This window comes from Lepidochelys olivacea (assembly GCF_965140295.1).
Source record: "Lepidochelys olivacea isolate rLepOli2 genome assembly, chromosome: 23".
NCBI lineage: Eukaryota > Metazoa > Chordata > Testudines > Cheloniidae > Lepidochelys > Lepidochelys olivacea.
This window is the reverse complement of record NC_140433.1, coordinates 2558834-2576498: the sequence shown is the minus strand read 5'-3', so window position 1 is coordinate 2576498 and position 17665 is coordinate 2558834. Positions and strand designations below refer to the sequence as shown.

Genomic DNA, 17665 nt, shown 5'->3' with positions numbered 1-17665 from the left:
CAGGCAGTAGCCACTGGGAATGGGTCAGTTTTGGGCGGGGTACCTTAATAAGCCGACATGAGCATTAGTTGTGTTGCATTCCGCAGACTGGAATTCCAGCATTTGGCTGCATGCATTAGACCCCCATGACCATCCCTGGGGTACCCGGGCACCTTACAAGCTGCAGAGTGAACAGGGGTGTCTTTTTCTCATCCCCTCCCCTCACCTGCAGGGCTATGCCATGGTGCCAATCTTAATTGGCTGCCCCCCGGGCAAGCGGCTGGCCTTTGACATCACCCGAACCCTGACGTACACCACCAAACAGAACAAGCGGTACTTTGACTGCACCCACAAGAACCCAGAATTGCCATGCTTCTCCTTTAACAATGGTAAGGAGAGGCAGATGAAGGTGTCCCCACAGGGGACCAGATCCTGGCTGAGGTCCAGAGACAGATCAAACGGGACCCTGCTTGTAAAACCCCACTTAGCTTGTCTGGCGTGGACCCTAGCTGGACCCTTCTGCATCTGCACCAGCTGCTGGCTTTCACTGCTGGAGTCTGGGAGATTCAGGGGTGGGGTGGTGGGAGGGGATCCTGGCTAGATCCTGGCTCGATTCTGATCTGAGCTTCGGTTCTTGGTTGTGATCCCAGGCCCCGACTCTGGATGTCCCGAGCTGCCCAGAAATCAGCCTCAGTTTGGCTGTTCCGGTGCCTTAGAGTTGTGGAGCTGGACTCGCATGTGGGCTGCTGATCTCTGTGTTCTCAGAGCCGTCCACGGAGCAAGGCCACTGCAGCTTCCCCTTAACCCAATGGTTCTCTTCCCCTTACTGGCCAGGATCCATCTGGGATTCCCCCCTCTTCCCACCTAGCTGGATTCCCCCCTTCCATTCCCATCGAGCTGTGATCTAGCGAGAACTCACCCCCCCCCCTCACCTCCCCCCAGCCAGGATGTTGCTGGGATCCCCTTCCACTTAGCACTATGGGCCGGGCAGGATGGTCTTGCCCATTTGATACTGGTCTCTGACCCCAGGCGGCGACCCCTGGGGGTGTCATGGTCTCTTTGGGGCAAAGTGCACAGTTAAAATTGTGAGCTTTGATGTTCTTCTTTTTCCCACAGTATTTTACCCCTTCTTCTTGATCCAAGACATGGTGACAGGGGACTCGGGACCTTTCAAGGGCAGGTGAGGGTTGGGCAAAGCCACCCCCTTGGCTTTAGCAAAACTCACCCAGCGCTGGGAGACCGGGTGGGTGAAGTCGTATCTTTTATTGCTAGTGGAAGAGACGAGCTTTCAGGCTTGCACAGAACTCTGCTTCAGGCCCCTTCAAAAGCTCCGGGTAAACTCCAAAGCACGTCTCTCTCACCAGCAGAAGTTGGGCTAGTAAAAGATGCTGAGTCACTAGCGGGCGACAAAGAACCAGTAGGAGTTACACTAAAGCTACTGGTCTCGCCCTTTGGGGTTGTAGCAACAGCCGTGAAGGCCTGGGGTGAGCGGGGTGAGGAGGGTTTCCACCCAGCTATTTGGGCCATGTGGCTAGGAGGACTTGCCCCCTGAGTGAGGGGGTTTCTAACTGCCGAGCCCATTGGGCTGGTCTTCACAGCAGCGTGTTCTTTGTTCCGATGGTAGCTACATTCTGAGGATCATCGGAGGAGGGCCGTACTCGGAGAACAGGATCCGTGTCTACAGCCCGAGCGAAATCCTCGACTATAACACAAAAAACGGCAGGTAGGACACAGCTACCCTCGACGGAGGTCTCTAACATCATGGCTGGTGTGGGGAAAGGGACTAGGGAAGTGTTCTTTACCCCTTCACAGAACGCACGAACCAGGGGTCACCCAATGGAATGGCCAGGCAGCAGGTTTGTAACAAACTGAAGGAGGGTTTTCTTCACCTGACGCACAGTCAACCTGTGGAACTTGTTGCCAGGCTCTGCACAGATCCTGACCGAGGTGGGATCCTGCTGCCCCTTGCAGATGTTACTTCTCATACTTTGCTTCTCCTACCTTTCCAGGAGCTGGGGCTGCCTTGGCTGGCCTGGCTGGGTTGCCCTCTACTGCCTCCTTGGGTGGGGGATTGAACTGCAGCAGATGCAGGCTTATGAGAATATGGCTGTGTACCCCAGGGCCTCCTAGCGGGGCAAGGCTGATAAGGGTATGTGTATTAGCCAGGATCCCCCCTCTCACAGCTGGAGTTTTCCCCTTCCATCTAGCCAGGTTTCAGCAAATCTTCTGACTGGGGAAAAGAGTTTCACATCAGTCATGTTCCAGATTTTTTCGAGTGGAAATGACTTTTTGTGGAGAATTCTTTTATAAACTTAGGCCCAAAAAAGGTTTCTTTAAAAAGGTTGAAATGGCCTTAAAATAGATGGATCTGTGACTCCGGACACTTTCTCTCCCCAGCACGCCGCAGAGTCTGATCTGGATGAGGGCTAATCGCACGAAACCTCCCCTTACTGATCCCGAAGGCTTCGATATCTTCTCCGAAACCGACGGTGGGATCAAGTAAGGAAATATCAGAGTGGGTACGCAGCTTTCCAGCCCCTTCCCTGCCATTCTCCACCGGGGACTGAACTTGACTTGCTTGTTCTCTTTTCAGTCACTCCCAGTGCGGTTTATTCCCTGTACATTATCATTATTCATCTGAAAGGTGCCATTGGGTAGAGCTTTGATCCAAAGATGATCACAGACCGCATTAAAGCCAGCATCTGTGCAAAGCACTCTCCCATGGGCTCAGTGACGGGAGCAATGAAGCCCCTTTGTGCAGTAGAGATAGCTACAAAGAAGGAAGGAGTGCCCAAGGCAGAGCTCAGCTGTGTGGGAAGACAGGTTTGCCTGGTTTCCAGCCCAGGGCTAGGACAGAAGCCTCTGTGTTGGAGGAGAGAGCCTGGGGAAGCAGCTGTGAGTGTGACCCTGGGAGGGAGCAGAGAGACAGGGTTTCTTGGGCACAGAGCCCCTGAAGGGGCAGACTTGGGAATTTCAGAACAAGAAACTGCCTGCTGCTGTTTGAGTCAGGACTTTGTGGGGGTCCGTTGCCAATAAACCAGACATAGATCTGATTCGTATCACTGATAGCTTATCCTAACCGAAAAAGCCCTGCAAAGCCCCAAACGTTGGTTACCTGCTTGGGCCGAAGGGGCGCCTGGAGGCTGGCGCTCCGTTGCCCTGGGCGCTGTGCAAACCTGTAACCGTAGAGAGAGTCCCTGCCTCAAACAGCTGAAATGCCCCGCACTGTGCTTGGGGAGGTGCTGGATTCATAGGGGATAAGAGTTGTAATCACCAACACTGAAGGCTTCCTGGCAGGAGGGCTATCCGGAGCCCATGCTCACGGCGTCTTTCCCCTCCTGTAGGTGGGTCTGCGAGCAGAATTCCCCCTGTTACGATGTGGTTCCCTTAGAGCTGACATCTCCGGATTACTTCTTTTTGGTGGAGGTGTCTAACAGGTGAGCCTCACGTGGCCCTTTAAAGCCAAGGGCATTCGGCACCGGTGTATGCTGGGTTGCCGACCCTGGCATCTGTCGACAATAGTCCCTGGCTCTTCTGCAGATCCCATAGCGACTTGCCCAAGGTCACCCAGCTCTCCTGAGTCCTAGTCCAGAGCTTGATCCACTAGGCCACACTGTCCATCCCAGGCTCCATCTCCTGGACCAGCACCTCATCTGGAACAAGTCGGAGCAGCCTCAGGGCTGCTCCAAATCACACTTTCTAGGGGACGTCGTGGGCTGCTCTGGCAACGATACGGGGCCTTGGAGTGGGTGAAAGTGGCCCCTGGAGATCACCTTTGCGCAAAGGGCTTCCTCAGCTGGCTTTTCCCCCAGTCCTTCCCAGCAGGTGTGTCAGGGGTGGGCATGGCCACATCACCCTCAGCTGCAGCTGTTCTCCGCTCCTCGGGGTCTTGGAACGTGGAGGATAAACTAGAGCAACCTCGAGGCTGCTCTAACTTACACTGGAGGGCAGGCCCCTGCACAGCCCCGTAATACAGAGAGCACAACAGGGCTTAAAGCCACCTTTGCCTCATGCCCCAAGTCCAGGAATGGAGTAACCAAGAGTCAGGCCCCCTAGTCTAGTGTTAAATGTCCCCCTTCCGATCTCCCGCAGTGCTGTATCCAGAGCCTGACTCTGAGCCCCCGCCAGGAGTCTCTCTTTCCATGTCCTGGCCATCCCTGGCTTCTTAAGATCTCCTGCAAACCCATTTGCAAGCCACTGCTGCGGAGGCGGCCCAAGGGACTCTGGGATGCCTACCCACACCGCCCCGCACGGAATGGGACGCAGCGGGTGGAGGCCGGCCTTGGGATGCCAGGCTGCTTGTCCCGGGGGTGGTGGCGCTCACCCGAGACGGGTGCACGGCTTGAACGACAGCTGCCCTGGCGACGGGGCTTCCTATGCCCTGAGCCCTCAGGTCCGTCCCTGCAGGGCCGTGGACAACAGCACCTACTGTGACTATGACCTGGAGTTTGTGATCCACATTCATGGCTTGCAGCTCAGCCCCTCCCGGGCAATCACCTTCATGAAGGTACAGGGGTGGGGACACAGAAGGGGGCCTGGGACCCTGATCTTGCTCACTCCAGCCAGCAAGATTGTCACGCCTTCTCCGGGGACTGGTGTAGGGAGGCCAGCCAGCAGGTGGGGCATGGCTGGGGCTTTCCAGCCTGGGGGACCCCACTGGCCTTAGTGTCAGGGAACGCAAAAGGGCACAACTGAGGAGGTGGCCCATAGCTTTGGCTGGCGATGGCTTGGGGCTGTGACAGCCTGTACGCACTAGTCACTGCAGAGGGGCTGCCTGGTATGACGACCGAAGCACAAGGTGGGAGAAACCTCATTGCCGGGCCACACTGGGAACAGAACTCAGGAGTCCTGACGCCCAGCGCCCCCACTCTACCCACTAGGCCCCACTCCTTTCTCAGAGCTGGGATAGAACTCAGGAGTCCTGACTCCCAGCACCCCTGCCCATGCGCCCTGCTGCTATAGCCACTAGCCACTACTCTCCTCCCAGAGCTGGGGTAGAACCCAGGCCTACCTGCTAGCCCAAGCCACACTCCACCTCCTCCCCATTCTGTACACCCAGAGCTGTCCAGGTGCCAGCCGGACAAGTTTCCCCAGGTGTCCCATGGCAGCAGTTCAGAGACCGGCCCTGCCTTTTTCTCAAAGGAGCCGTAGTTCTCCATAGCCACAGACGGGGTAACGGTACGTCTCCCCCCTGCTTTTCCCCGCCAGATTTCCATGGCCATTCTCACCAGCATTGTCGTCTTGTATATCCTCCACCAAGTCCTGGGGCCCATGATTTGGGCCGGCTTCACCCGACTGATCCAAAGGGTTGAAGAGGCCATTGTTGTTCAGACAGGTGAGCTATTGCCCCCTGCAGTTGGCATCTTAGGAGAACTCAGCCGATCCAGCCGCCCCCCAGCCATTGTTAGACTGTTAATGGGGACATCCCATGGGCTTTACAACACCCCCAGCCAGCTCACAGCCTGATTCTAACCCACCCCCCAGCCAGCTCACAGCCTGGTTCTAACCCACCCCCAGCTGGGCCAGCTAGTCCGTGTTCTAACCCACCCCCAGGTAGGCCAGCTAGTCCGTGGTCTAACCCACCCCCAGGTGGGCCAGCTAGTCCGGGTTCTAACCCACCCCCAGGTGGGCCAGCTAGTCCAGGTTCTAACCCACCCCCAGCTGGGCCAGCTAGTCCGGGTTCTAACCCACCTAGTCCGGGTTCTAACCCATCTCCAAGTGCAGGTCCGAGGTTTTTCTGTGTGGATGGGAGTGGTTCTGGCTAACCCCTGGGGAAGAGCCTGGGTTAGCTTTGCAGTGTAGATGGATGCCTACGCTGGGCCCCTGGTATGCTGGAGTGTGACAGCCCTGCTGGATTTCACAGGTGTCACTCCCTTCCCCTCCCTGCCCACCAGCTGTTCCAACTCTGCCTTGCTCTGTTCTTCCAGAGTCCAGCGTCGCCTTCTCCACCTCTTCCTCCAACCAAAGCCAGGAGGGCTCCCAACACATGCCCTCCTTTTAGACCAACATCAGCAGCAATGGCCACCCATCCCGGAGCAGCATGGAAGAACTGGCCTCCCAGTGTCCTATCATCCCCATTGCGAGTCCGTGCCTGTATCCAAACATGCCTTTCCTCTCCGTGGTCTCAGCAGCCTGAGAGACCCTACTCCTTCCTCCCCTGCTCTCTGTGTCTGGCCAGGACCATTGTCACTGAGCTGGCATTGCTGGGCGGCTTTTCCTGGCTAAAGCAGAGGGAATCGGGGCTTTCCACAGCAGCCCTTGAGCAAATGATAGTCAATCAGAACTGTAAAGACCTGAACCCACGGGGTGTTGGTCTAAACGCCTCAGCTAGGCTCAGGCCAGTGGAGAATGGTGGCCGGTATTCCATCAGCAGCGGGCCTTCCCCAGTTCAACTGGAACAAGAGCTCCATTTGACCATCCATTTCACTGCCCCCGGCCTTATCCGGGATGGTATCTGAGCTCCAGGCAGCGAGTGGCAGGTCTGAGCAGGATCGGGAGCTAGCGGGACCTTTGGATACAGGAATTCCCATGTCGAAATCTCTCGCTTTGTTGAACGAATGAAAATCTTCCCGCCTCCTTCCGGTTCCTTTTGTATTTCCCACCCTTTAGCAGCAAGGCGAGGGGAGGCAAGTGGTTTCTGTGTCTGAATGCAGGAGCGTTTGCTTAGCTGGTGCCTGCGCCGGGCTCCACGGGACTCTTGTCTTATTTTGGTTGTTCAATAAACTCTCTCGTTGTCTAGGATGTGATCCCGAGTGGGAAGTTGAATCTCTTGCTTCCCCCATAACTGGTGCCGACCACTCTGGGGGCAATGCTTTGCCCTGGGTTCTGATCGCCATGCTCCCTTATGGTCGAAGGGTCGGATCCCCAGCTGATGTAACTCAGCATCTCTCTGTTGGGGTCAGTGGGCGAGATCCCCAGCTGGTGTAAAGCAGTGTGGCTCATTGGACCTTCTTCTGATATTTACACCTGCCGTGGATGTGGCTGGGTGCCCGAGGAGCAATGCTGGGTGTGTAGATTCACCAGCCAAGCCGATATTTTTCCACCCAGACCTTTCTAGCTATGGGCAGGTTTCTTTCTCGGTAGGATACTGAGAGCCAGGACTCCTGGGTCCATCCCATGTCCTGCCACCAACTCACTGAGCTCACTCCTCGGGCGTGAGAGGCTTTGTGCTGCCCAGGATCCTGCCCTGACACAGGGAGAGTCCTAGGGTAGGGAGGCAACAAGCTGGCTCTATGCTACCCTTCCCCCTTCCGGGATGAGCATGCTGGGATGGGGCCCCATCTGGGATGCGATCCACAGCTGGCATAACTAAGAGCAGCCCTGAGGCTGCTGTAAGTTACACCCTGGGCTGGTACAGGGCCAGCTTTGGGGGAGCAGAAAGGTGGCTTAAAACCACTCTCGCCCCCCACCATCTCCTTGGCTTCAAGAAGTGTAAATTCAGCCCACCTGGGGTTTATTAACACCTACCTCGCACATACCACTTTTCCTCAGTAGAGCCAGATCATTACACCCATTTTACAGATGGGGAAACTGAGGCACAGAAAGTGGCTGCAACCTGCTTGAGGTCATCCAGCAGGCCAAGCCAGGAAGAGACACCCACTTTCCTGAGTCCCAGGTGAGCCCGCGACCTGCTCGGCCACCCTGCCCTTCGCTGGGGAGGAAACAGCTGGCTGTATCTCTGCCACGGTGCTTTCACAGCAAGGATAAGAGGCAGCTCTCGTTGCAAAGTCCTGCTGATAAATGCACATCGCAGCCTCCTCTCCATGCTGCCAGGATTATCTCCCCACAGCAGCAGCCTAGCGTTGCCGGTGCGTTCCAGCCCTGACCCCAGAGACGCAGCTCTCCATTCAGCCGGCTCTTTGTCAGTCCCAGCCTCCTTTTGATCAGGACCTGCCATTTATCCTCCTCGTTGAGAGATAAAAGGTAGCTGCTTTCAGCCCGGTGGCCGGTATCTTCTATTTCCATGCTGGCTTTTCAGCTGTAGAGACTAAGAAGCCAGCAAGGTCTGAATTCCCACTGGAGGAAACAAAGGCAAGAGGACAAACAGAGCCCTGCAGACGGACTATAAGCTCTGAACCACCCCTCCAGGGCCTCCCCTCCCAAAGTGCGTCACAGTCAGGACCCACCACTGAAACAGTCACGATGATGCAGCTGCCTCTGGGGCAGGACACGGCAGCTGTTTAAAACAGCCACGCCGCAAACCCCACGGGACAGCAAATGGGGAAGGGTTGCGTCTCCAGTGGAAACTGCCAGGAGGGAATTCAGGGAGGCAGAAACGGAATTAGCCAAGCTGGAATGAGGCCAGGAGGGAAGGGTTAAGTGTTGCTTAGGGGTTAGAGGGCTGGGTAGTAGTTAGAGCAGGGCAGCTGGGAAGTAGGACACCTGGGTTCTCTTTGAACTAGGGCAAATCCCAGGGCTAGACACGATTTACCTTGCTGGCTCTCTGTCACCCTACATCTTGCATAGCCACTGAGGCCAGGGTCAAGTGGGTCTGGAAACTAGTGGAGAATGCTCCCTGGGTAACATTTTACTGGGGTGAATGGCTGGACTGGGTGCCGGAGAACGGAGAACCTGCCTCTGTGTTGCAAGTACAGTCGGAACCTGGTTGCTCCCAGGGCCGGATACTGGGCTGGATGCTTTGAATGTTTCACATCTCCACTACAGGACAAGTTACAACAGAGAAGGGGGTGCCTGTAGGCCGGGGGACAGTACCGCTTTGCATCATGGGCCTGATCCCCTGGCTGCTGAAGTCATGAGCCATCTGGGCCCAATTGCCACCATAAATGCTCCAACATGTGCTATAAATAGGTGATTAGCGCTAATGTCCCTCGTTAGGGGTAATTAGCCCAGCCAGGGAAAGCGGGACGGAACTGTGTCCTTTTGTGGACTCCTGTGGGCTCCTTTGAAGGATGTTGAAGAATTGGCCTGGTTTAGCCAGGTAAGGCATTTCCGGCTTGTTACACTAAGGAAGCTGGGACTTCTGGATTCTCTGCCCAGCTCTGAAAGGGGAGTGGGCTCTAGTGGGGAGAATGGGGGGACTGGGAGTCAGGACTCCTGAGTTTTATTCCTCGCTTTGGCACCAGACTCACAGGGTGATTTCTGGCTGGTGGCATCCCTGCTCTGTCCCTGTTTCCCATCTTCAAAGTCCCCCCCCTTCAAGTCCACTATTGGGCAAAAACACTGGATCCCAACCCCCCTGAAATGTAGGGGAGTTTACAGGCTGGCTTTATGGCTCGTGCCCCACTGTAATTGACGACTCAGGGTTTGTCTGCATGAGGAACCTTACCGGCATAATTATACCACTATAGTTATAGACCGGTCTAACTCTTATTCCAGGCTGCGGGCCCTTTCCCAGTTTAGTTTCTGTTGCTTTACTGATACCCTATCTCTTCTTCTTCTAGGTTAGTCCCATCTAAGTGGGGTTGGTTCTACAAGTCCTTCTCCTCCGTCCAGTCTGTCTCGATGCATTGCCTCAGAAACGCTGCTGCTGAGTTATACGGATATAATGATAGTGGTATTTTACTGTTGTAATTCAGTGTGGACAAGACCTTACTCAACGCTGGCAGGCTCTCAAATGAGGAGGTACCCCAGAGGTGGCTGCATTTGATCCCTGTGTAAACAGCTGCCAAGTTCTACCCCAGAGACAGCTGCAATTTAGTGCTGGGTGAAGGATCCCTGTATAACCAGCTGCCACATCCCACTGCAGAGGTGACTGCACCTCAGTGCCGGGCGAGGGACCTTGTATAAATAGCTGTTGTACGAGACTCCAAAGTCAGCCACGTCTCAGCATCAGGTGACGCGATCTGGGTGTAGAATTTTTGGGCTGAAAAACAACTATGTACGCATTATGTGGATTATTTTAGGGATCAGAGTGCTGGAAAACCAGATGAGATGTTTCTCCTATAGCCTTTTACTGGGAAGTCTGACACAAAGCCTCTATTAGAAGGCAAAAACCCACCCCACCAATCTCCAATTAGCCCAGATTCTTCTGTTTTCATCAGGGTTACAAGCCCCCTTTCTTTCAACCCAGCATCCTTCATTCTTTGCTAATTCCATGTGACACCCGTGGCAAAAAAAACTGCCTTAAAAACAGATGATTTTTCCTGCTTTAATTGGGGACACTTCTTTCCTTAATTCTCTTTAATTAAACAAATTGGCTCCGGCCTCTAGCAATTGCCCAGCTAACCTAGAAATGGGAGGCGAAAGGTTAATTGCGGCTAAAAATAGCTTTCTAGAAAGAACTTCATGGGGAGGAGCAAAAATCTAATAAATTCTTTCTTAACTTGTAGCGGGAAGGAGCCGGGAGGTGAGCGCGAAGGGAAAATGCAAGTTTGGGAGCCCTCAGCACCTCCGCTTCATACCGTCTTTCCCCTGTCTATCGGCAGAGTTCAGTCCCGTTTCAGAGTGAGCGAGGGAAGTCGAGAAATGCAAGAAGATGAGGAGGTTTTTCAGATGCACCGTCTTAGGCTTCATGTTGGTGTAACGTTGGCAGGGGTGTGGTTACTTGACCAAGCACGTTCATCCCTGCACAGCCTCTCGTGTGATTTATTGAAGCAGTATCTCCTAGTGGGCAGAGCTGTAGGCCTCAGGGGATCCCTTCCATATCTGTAAAAAGGGGGCCGTGCTGGTGGAAAGTGCTCTCGAGGAGCTCGGGGTGGGTGTAGTTATATGGGTAGAGATTATTTCTCTGCCCAGATAGGAAGAATTTTTCCTAGTTCAGACAAAACCATCCATGTCTTTGTTTACCTAAACCATGAGCGTCCGTTCAGGGAGCCCCCTTATTTGGTTTAAGAGCAGCGTGCTTGGCATTAGCAGGAAGCCATTCCTATGATCAACGTAAGCTAAACCAAAACATTTAGTCACGTCCATGCGAGAGGCTCGGCCCATTGGCCCAGCGCCACCTGCAAAGTATTCTTGGCAGAGGGCCCCTCGCTTGGCACTTAGGCCTAGATCCTCAAAGGGATTTAGCCACCTAACTCCCAGAGGTTTCAGTTAACCACCTGTTAGGATCAAGGCTTTTGTGTCCACATGGCATCTGGTTGCATTGGCAGAGGTGTTTTGCATGGGGGATTGGCATCTCCAGGGGAACGGGTGCAAAGGTGAAGGGGGAAATCAGTGCTGAGGACTGCGGAATGCCTAGCCCCCTCACTTGGTTTAAACCCAAATCTTCCCTTCAGGGCTCCCAGCGCACCCCATTGGCCGAGCCAGGCCCGGCTCCGCTCCGCTCGATGGCTCTTCTCTGCCCACGTCCAAGCACCTCGTCCAGGACCAAAAGCCATTTTCCGCCTGCGCCCCTGCATCCCTCGTCCTCACCTGGATCTTTGGGGGGCAAAGTAATGCTCACGTTGTCCCAGTAGAGGGCGGCACCAAACCACAGATAAGTACCATGCCCCTGTCCCTAGCTGTGACAGGGTTTGGGAACAGGAATCCCAGAGGAGGTGACCCCAGGAGAGAGCTGTGTGTCCTCAGCGCTCTTGTACCAGACCCTGCGCAGCAGGGTGAGAGACGGGGGTCCCTCCACCAAGCACCACCTGATGTCTTATCTATCCCGTGCCCCTACCATCGTTATGGGAAACCTTGACAAACAGCCAGGCCAAGCAGTCTGGGCAAGTGAGTAGATCACTGGCATGGGGCGGGTCAGGACACCTGGGTCCAGTTCCTAGCTCTACTGGGTGACGTCGGGTAACGCCTTTTCCCCGCTCTGTGCCTCAGTTTCGCCTCCCACCCTTTTAGATTGTGAGCTCCTTGGGAAAGGGACTGTTTCTCCCTCTGTGCATGTGCAGCACCTGGCACAGTGGGAGGCCCCCATCTCAGTTGGGGTCTGGGCAGCCCTGATCTCAATTGCAGTCTGTGTGTCACCCACCACAGTTGGGCCCTGATTCTGGCTGGCACCTGTACGTGCTCTCATGATGATGACAAATCTCAGCATCTTCCTGGTTCTGTGCGATGGCTGAAATGGTGAAGTTTTACATGGCCCAGTCAGAAGGTAGGGATATCATGTGTGGATGCGGTAACCAGGTAGGTAGCAGAAAATCACCTTGACTTGACTGTTGCTATGGTGCATGTCATGGCAACCACAGGAGATAGAACCCAGATCATCCTGCTCCGGAAGTGCAGGCTTTGTGCGAACGGAGGATCCTACGAAGATAGCGGTATAGGGCATATGACACATGGCAGAGGACCTTTCATTCCAGCCAGCAGAGGGCAGTGAATCAAATTTCACTTGGACAGTGACTACAGCTGGTTGAAACTTAAAAGAAAAGGGGAACATTTTCAGACACATTTGTGCAAAATTCCCCCCTTGTCCCCATTTCCCAACTGTTAGAACGGGATGAAATCGGCTGAATTTTGAGAAACAGTCCCAATTTTGAATTTTTTTCTGAACTTTGGTGAAACGAAACAAAAATAAAAAAAATCCAAATTTGGACAGAGTTTAATTCTCCCTCCCGCTCCCGAATTTGGGGAATTTAAAAAAAAATCCTGAATTTGACAACATTTCAATTCAAATTTTTGGGTTTTGGCAAAATTTTTAAAAAAATCCAAATTTGGACAGAATTCCCAACTCTCTTTTGGGGGGAAAACCAGAGATCAATTTTGTCAACACCCGCCCGCTGCTAATTTCCCTTTCCGCTGTGTCTTTTTGATCTGCCCTACTAACTGTATTTAACATCCATAGATCTCAAAGCACGTTAAGAAAGGCCTATCCCCATTTGACAGATGGGAAAACTCAAGCACGGAAAGGGGTTTGCTCAAGGGCACCCAAGCAGGCCAGAGAGAGGAATAGAACCCCAAATCTCCTGAGTCCTAGACCAGTCCTGTATCCAGTAGGCAATGCTGCCTCTCTAATGAAAGCCTCATTTAGAGAGATTAGGTCAGATTAGAATTGTACTTCTGTGGGTTGAGAGCAGCCTTTGTGGTTTATGCAGAAAGATCCCTGCATTGATTTGTTTGCCTCTTATTGGAATCCTTCGCCAGCCCCACCCTGCTAATCTGAGTCTGCAAAGTCTGTTGGAAATGATTGTACCAGAGCCGCTGATTAAAGTCTCATTAAGCAGATTACTCTGTAATGCTCCAAGCTGCGGGGGTGGGAGGGAATGCACGGTGCTGCTTGGGGCACAGCGTCTCTGGGGACCAGATTAGAAAGCTGCTCAAACCCGGGTGCTTAAAGGGGGCTGGGCTGAGCCGCAGGCAAGCGGGGTTCCATACTTGGGTGTCGGGGGTGATCTCAACCCCTGGAATGGCCCCCCGAAAGCCTGAGATTCTGAGACGCCCAGGAAATCCCTTTGCAAACGCTGTCTGGCGAGGGCTGTCTCTCTGGGTCTGTGCCGCAGTGGGGCAAGGTGGGGCCCTGATCTCAGCTGGCCTGTCTACTGCCCTACAAACGCTCATAACAGAGCTGCGGCCCGAGGTGGCTGGTGATTTTTTGGGGAGCCCCATTTGAGTGGCTTTAAAGGGGCCTGGCTTTCCGAGGGTGGGTGCTGGGCATTTTCTGAACCTCAGGCCACTTGAAGGCATTTCAAGTTGGCCTTCCCCCCCAAAAAGCGGAGGCACTCAGAATTGCTTGTCACTCTCGAAATGGGAGCCACAAGAGGTAAAGGTGAATCTCCAGAATCTGGGGAGCAGTAGAGGCGCTATGACACACAGGCAGGAGAGGTTCTGGTTGCGTCTGGTAGAAGCACAATTCACGATGGTGTTCAGTGCAGACTGGAGGGATTGGAGGCAGAGAAATAAAAGCCAAGGAAACCACAGGTATAATTCTTCAAAGATCTTTCAGAGAGAAGAGGCGGAACATGGCCCGGTGTCTTCTAACCACAGTGTTACTCCAGACTCTGAAAGGCATTGCTGTGAGATAATTAACTCTGGCTTCCTCTCTTCCCTCCTCGCTTTAAGCTTAGGGCATGAGCACTCAGACTGCAGTACCTGATGCAGTCGGGGAACTAAGTTCTTAGAACTGTGCTGTGATTTTCAGCTCGTGGGAATAAAACGATACCTTTTTAATAAGGAGGGTAACTAACCATTGGAGCAACTTACCACTGGCAATTTTCAGACCAAGATCTGCTGTTGCTGAAACAGGAATTCTGCACCTCCTTCTGGACTTAAAATCTAAGCATCTGTGACTCACATCACAGTTCAAAGCAAACTCCCCTGCTCCCTCCTCTACCCAGAGACTTGCATAACAAAAATGAGTGTGTAGCATGTCTCCCAGAAACTGAGCACTTGCTCGCACATTGAGGGACTGCGCCTGAGAAGGCTGTGTGGAACCGCGCCCCCTGGTGGTGCCTGTCATAAGAGCATAACCATTCCCCTTCCTTCCCAGGGCACCAAGCCTTTGGGACTGCTCTCCCTAGGGAGCTTTAGCAGGAGATCTGACCTGTGTCCCAAAACATGGATGCTGCTCCGCTTTCAGCGCTTCCGTCAGGATCTGTTCAGGGCAGAGTGGACGCAGCTCCCCGCTGTCAGCTGGGATCCCCTCCCGGAGTAGGGAAGAGCTGGGTGACTCCCTGGGCTGGCAAACCCCTCCTGCTATCTGACGATTTGAAGATCCTTACAGAGACCCTGGGGCGACACCCGTCAGGTCCCACGCTGGGTTTCTCTGCTCCATCTCCACCAAGGCTCTTCAGGGTGACTGGCGATTTGGGGGGAGCCCAACTAAGACGCTGCCCGTCTCGACTGGTCTTGTTAACTCCCACCCCCCACCCGCAGGGAGCCATCGGCAGGCTGGCAGCAGACTGCAAGAAACTGCCTCGCTGCGAGGTATAGGGCAAGCTGTGAGTTGGCCCGTAGCTCTGGGAGAGAGCGTTACCTAGCGGCTAGACCAAGGGCCTGGGAGTCAGGACTCGTGGGTTCTGTTCCCAGCACTGCCACTGGCCTATTGGGGGAACTTGGGCTGGGCACGTCTCTTCTCTGTGCCTTGGTTTCCCCTTCCACCTTTGTTTACATTGGAAGCTCTTTGGGGTAGGGGCTCTCTCTCTCTGTGTCCGTGCAGCACCTGGCCCAACGGGGCCCTAATCTCAGTCGGGGTCTCTGCAGCACCTGGCCCAACGGGGCCCTGATCTCAGTTGGGGTCTGGGCAGCGCCTGGTACAACTAGGCCCTGATCTCGGTCGGGGTCTGGGCAGCGCCTGGCCTGACGGGGCCCTAATCTCGGCCAGGGTCCGTGCAGCGCCCCGCACAATGGGGGGGGCCCTGATTTTGGTCCCTTGCCTTTTCTCTTCTCCCCCCACGTCGGGGCTTGGTGGGTTTCCTCATTGGGTTCAGGGGCTGAGAAATGCACTGGAAACAGCTCCGCCGTTCACTGTCACCCCCCCCCCCCTGTGATCTCTCCACTTGGGTAGGGGCGTGTAGACCTGGAGAGAGAACACTCCCGACCTTCCAGCAATATTGAGGATTGTAGCCCCTGAGTTTGTTTTAAGGCTCTTTTCCTCCCACCACCCGTGAGCCATTCTGGGGTGAAATTCAACACTGTTGGGCTCCAAAATCGCACCAAGCACTGACTGTGAGCATCAGGACTCCTGGGTTCTATCCCTGGCTCTGGGAGAGGAGTGGGGTGTAGTGGTTAGTGTGGGGGGCTGGGAGCCGGGACTCCTGGGTTTTCTGTACCCTGCTGCAGGAGGGAAGTGAAGCATAGTGGTTAGCACTCCCACCCTGACCTCTGATTTCAGCCCCCGGCCCTCATCCACCCGCTCCCGAAATGGCCGAGCTGACGGGGGGGCAGCTGGGCCGGCGCCCCCGTGTTTAAAAGCCAGCCGTGGGGTGAGAGCTGCTTTGTCCCACTTCCCTTCCTCCTCGGATTTCAGCTGTCCCATCCCCACACACAAACACCTCCCCCTACCCCCCAGCTCCCTTTCTCGGGGTCAGCTCTTTTGTGTCTGCCTTTGTGCCCCTCCGATTCGTTCTGCCCCCAGCCCTGTGGGCGCCGATGCCCCCTCCCCCATTCACGGCTTTCCCTGGCATTGTGTTGATGCTGACAGGTGTATAATCGGATGATTAATGTAGCTTCATTAGCCGCTGACTGAACCAGAGGCGCTGGCCCAGCCCCTCGGCCCGAGCTAAGCTGCGCCTCTCCCCAGGAAGAGCGGGGGTCTTGGAGACCATGCCTGGTCCATCTGTTTCAGGCTTTTGTCCTCAGAAGGGGGAGAGACGGGCCCGTCCCTCTAACTCCTGCCTTGCAGAACGCCAGCAGGGCTGGACAGAGACTACGTGAACCTCGCCCAAGTATTTCTAGGGGCTGCTGACTCTCGGGAGCAGAGCACGGCTCTTGTGGGGTTTGGGGCTCTTCTTAAAGCCCCAGCTCCTGGAGTCATGGGAATCCATGAGAATCTCAGCTTTCCTTTCATTATTATTTATTATTTTAAAAAAGTTTCTAGACCTCAGAGGTCTAGGGGTGCAGAGAATAGCCTGGAGGGCAGAGAATAGCCACAGATCAATGTGCTCCAGCCACACTCCCGATCCACCGTCTGTGGGCCTGGAGGGGGGGCGGGGGTGGGCAGAGACTAGCCACTGCACAGTGCTTTCCACTTTCCCGCTCCGTCTGCCCCATTTGCCAGGGCAGGACAGAGATCAGGTCCCTTTCCCAGCCCCATGCCGTCCAGGGAGGCCCCTGCTGTGGGGCTGTTTGAGGAGCCGGAGCCCTGCAAAGGAGCCTGAGCATGATGAAGGCCCCAGCCCGTGTGGCAAGAATACTCCAGGGCTGAAGTGCAGTAAAAACAGGACAACGTCCCCAGCTGCTCTGGGGGAGGAGGGAGGCGTCTTCCAGGAAAACGCCGTGATGATGCTTTATTTATGGAGCGCGCCTCCCCGGGCACACGGCCCTTTGCGAGCCAGGACTCCTGGGTTCTATCCCCAGCTCTGGGAGGGGAATGGGGTCTAGTGGTTACAGCAGGGGACCTGGGAGCCAGGACTCCTGGGTTCTATCCATGGTTCTGGGAAGGGAGTGAGGGCTAGTGGTTAGAGCTGGTAGCCAGGACGCCTGGGTTCTATCCATGGCTCTGGGAAGGGAGTGGGGTCTATCCCCTGCCTTCCTTTCATGGTTCCCCTGTTGCTGGGCTCAGACCTGGCTCCGAAGCAGGCCCATGCCTTCCCCTCCCTGCTCTCCGCCTTCATCCAACACAGCCACAATGTTGCTTAAAAACCAGCTGCTTGGAAAACACTCCCCCCACCCCCGGGGCATCCCATCCCCCACCCCGACTACCTCTCCCCAGAGAACCCCCCTGCTTGACTGGCAAGCGTCAGATGATGATAAATGGCTTTATTATTGTAGTTGTTTCTGTGGCGCTCTCTGCTCCTCCTTCCCTTCTGCATGGCCCGAGTCCCCCGACACCTCATGCCTCTGCTTGGGCATCGGGCATCCATCATCGGCCCCCCCCCCATCCCCCGGCCTGATTGCCGAGCCGCCGGCCATGAATCACGGCCCCACAATGGGACGCGTATGCCCGATAAATTAATCCAGCCGCCAGCCGCCTCCTCGCTTATTATAAATCTACCTAGGCAGCGAAAGAGGGAGCGATTTGCGGGCCTTGGGCCTGTTAACTCAAAGTGTGTGTGAGTGTGTGAGACGCTGCCCCCTGCTGGAGGGGCTGAGCCCTGCCCTCTGTGTGTGTGGGTGGGTGTGTGATAATCTGTTTGGTCAAGGTATGTGATGCAGTGTGTTTGGTTGACATATATGCGATTATGCGTGTGAAGGTTTG

At 54.9% G+C, this 17665-nt stretch overlaps 1 protein-coding gene across 1 annotated transcript in view; it reads left to right on the top strand.

Moving 5' to 3' along the window:
- CATSPERG (cation channel sperm associated auxiliary subunit gamma) overlaps nucleotides 1–6117 on the top strand; it is a 44299-nt gene extending 38182 nt beyond the window's left edge. Inside the window, exons 23-30 of the mRNA XM_084612092.1 lie at nucleotides 212–368; nucleotides 1096–1159; nucleotides 1604–1702; nucleotides 2377–2478; nucleotides 3324–3416; nucleotides 4387–4486; nucleotides 5188–5314; nucleotides 5907–6117. Coding sequence (XP_084468218.1) covers nucleotides 212–368; nucleotides 1096–1159; nucleotides 1604–1702; nucleotides 2377–2478; nucleotides 3324–3416; nucleotides 4387–4486; nucleotides 5188–5314; nucleotides 5907–5980 — 816 coding nt within the window. The 3' untranslated portion in view covers nucleotides 5981–6117. The remainder of the gene's footprint in view (nucleotides 1–211; nucleotides 369–1095; nucleotides 1160–1603; nucleotides 1703–2376; nucleotides 2479–3323; nucleotides 3417–4386; nucleotides 4487–5187; nucleotides 5315–5906) is intronic.
- The last annotated feature ends 11548 nt before the right edge of the window (nucleotides 6118–17665 follow it).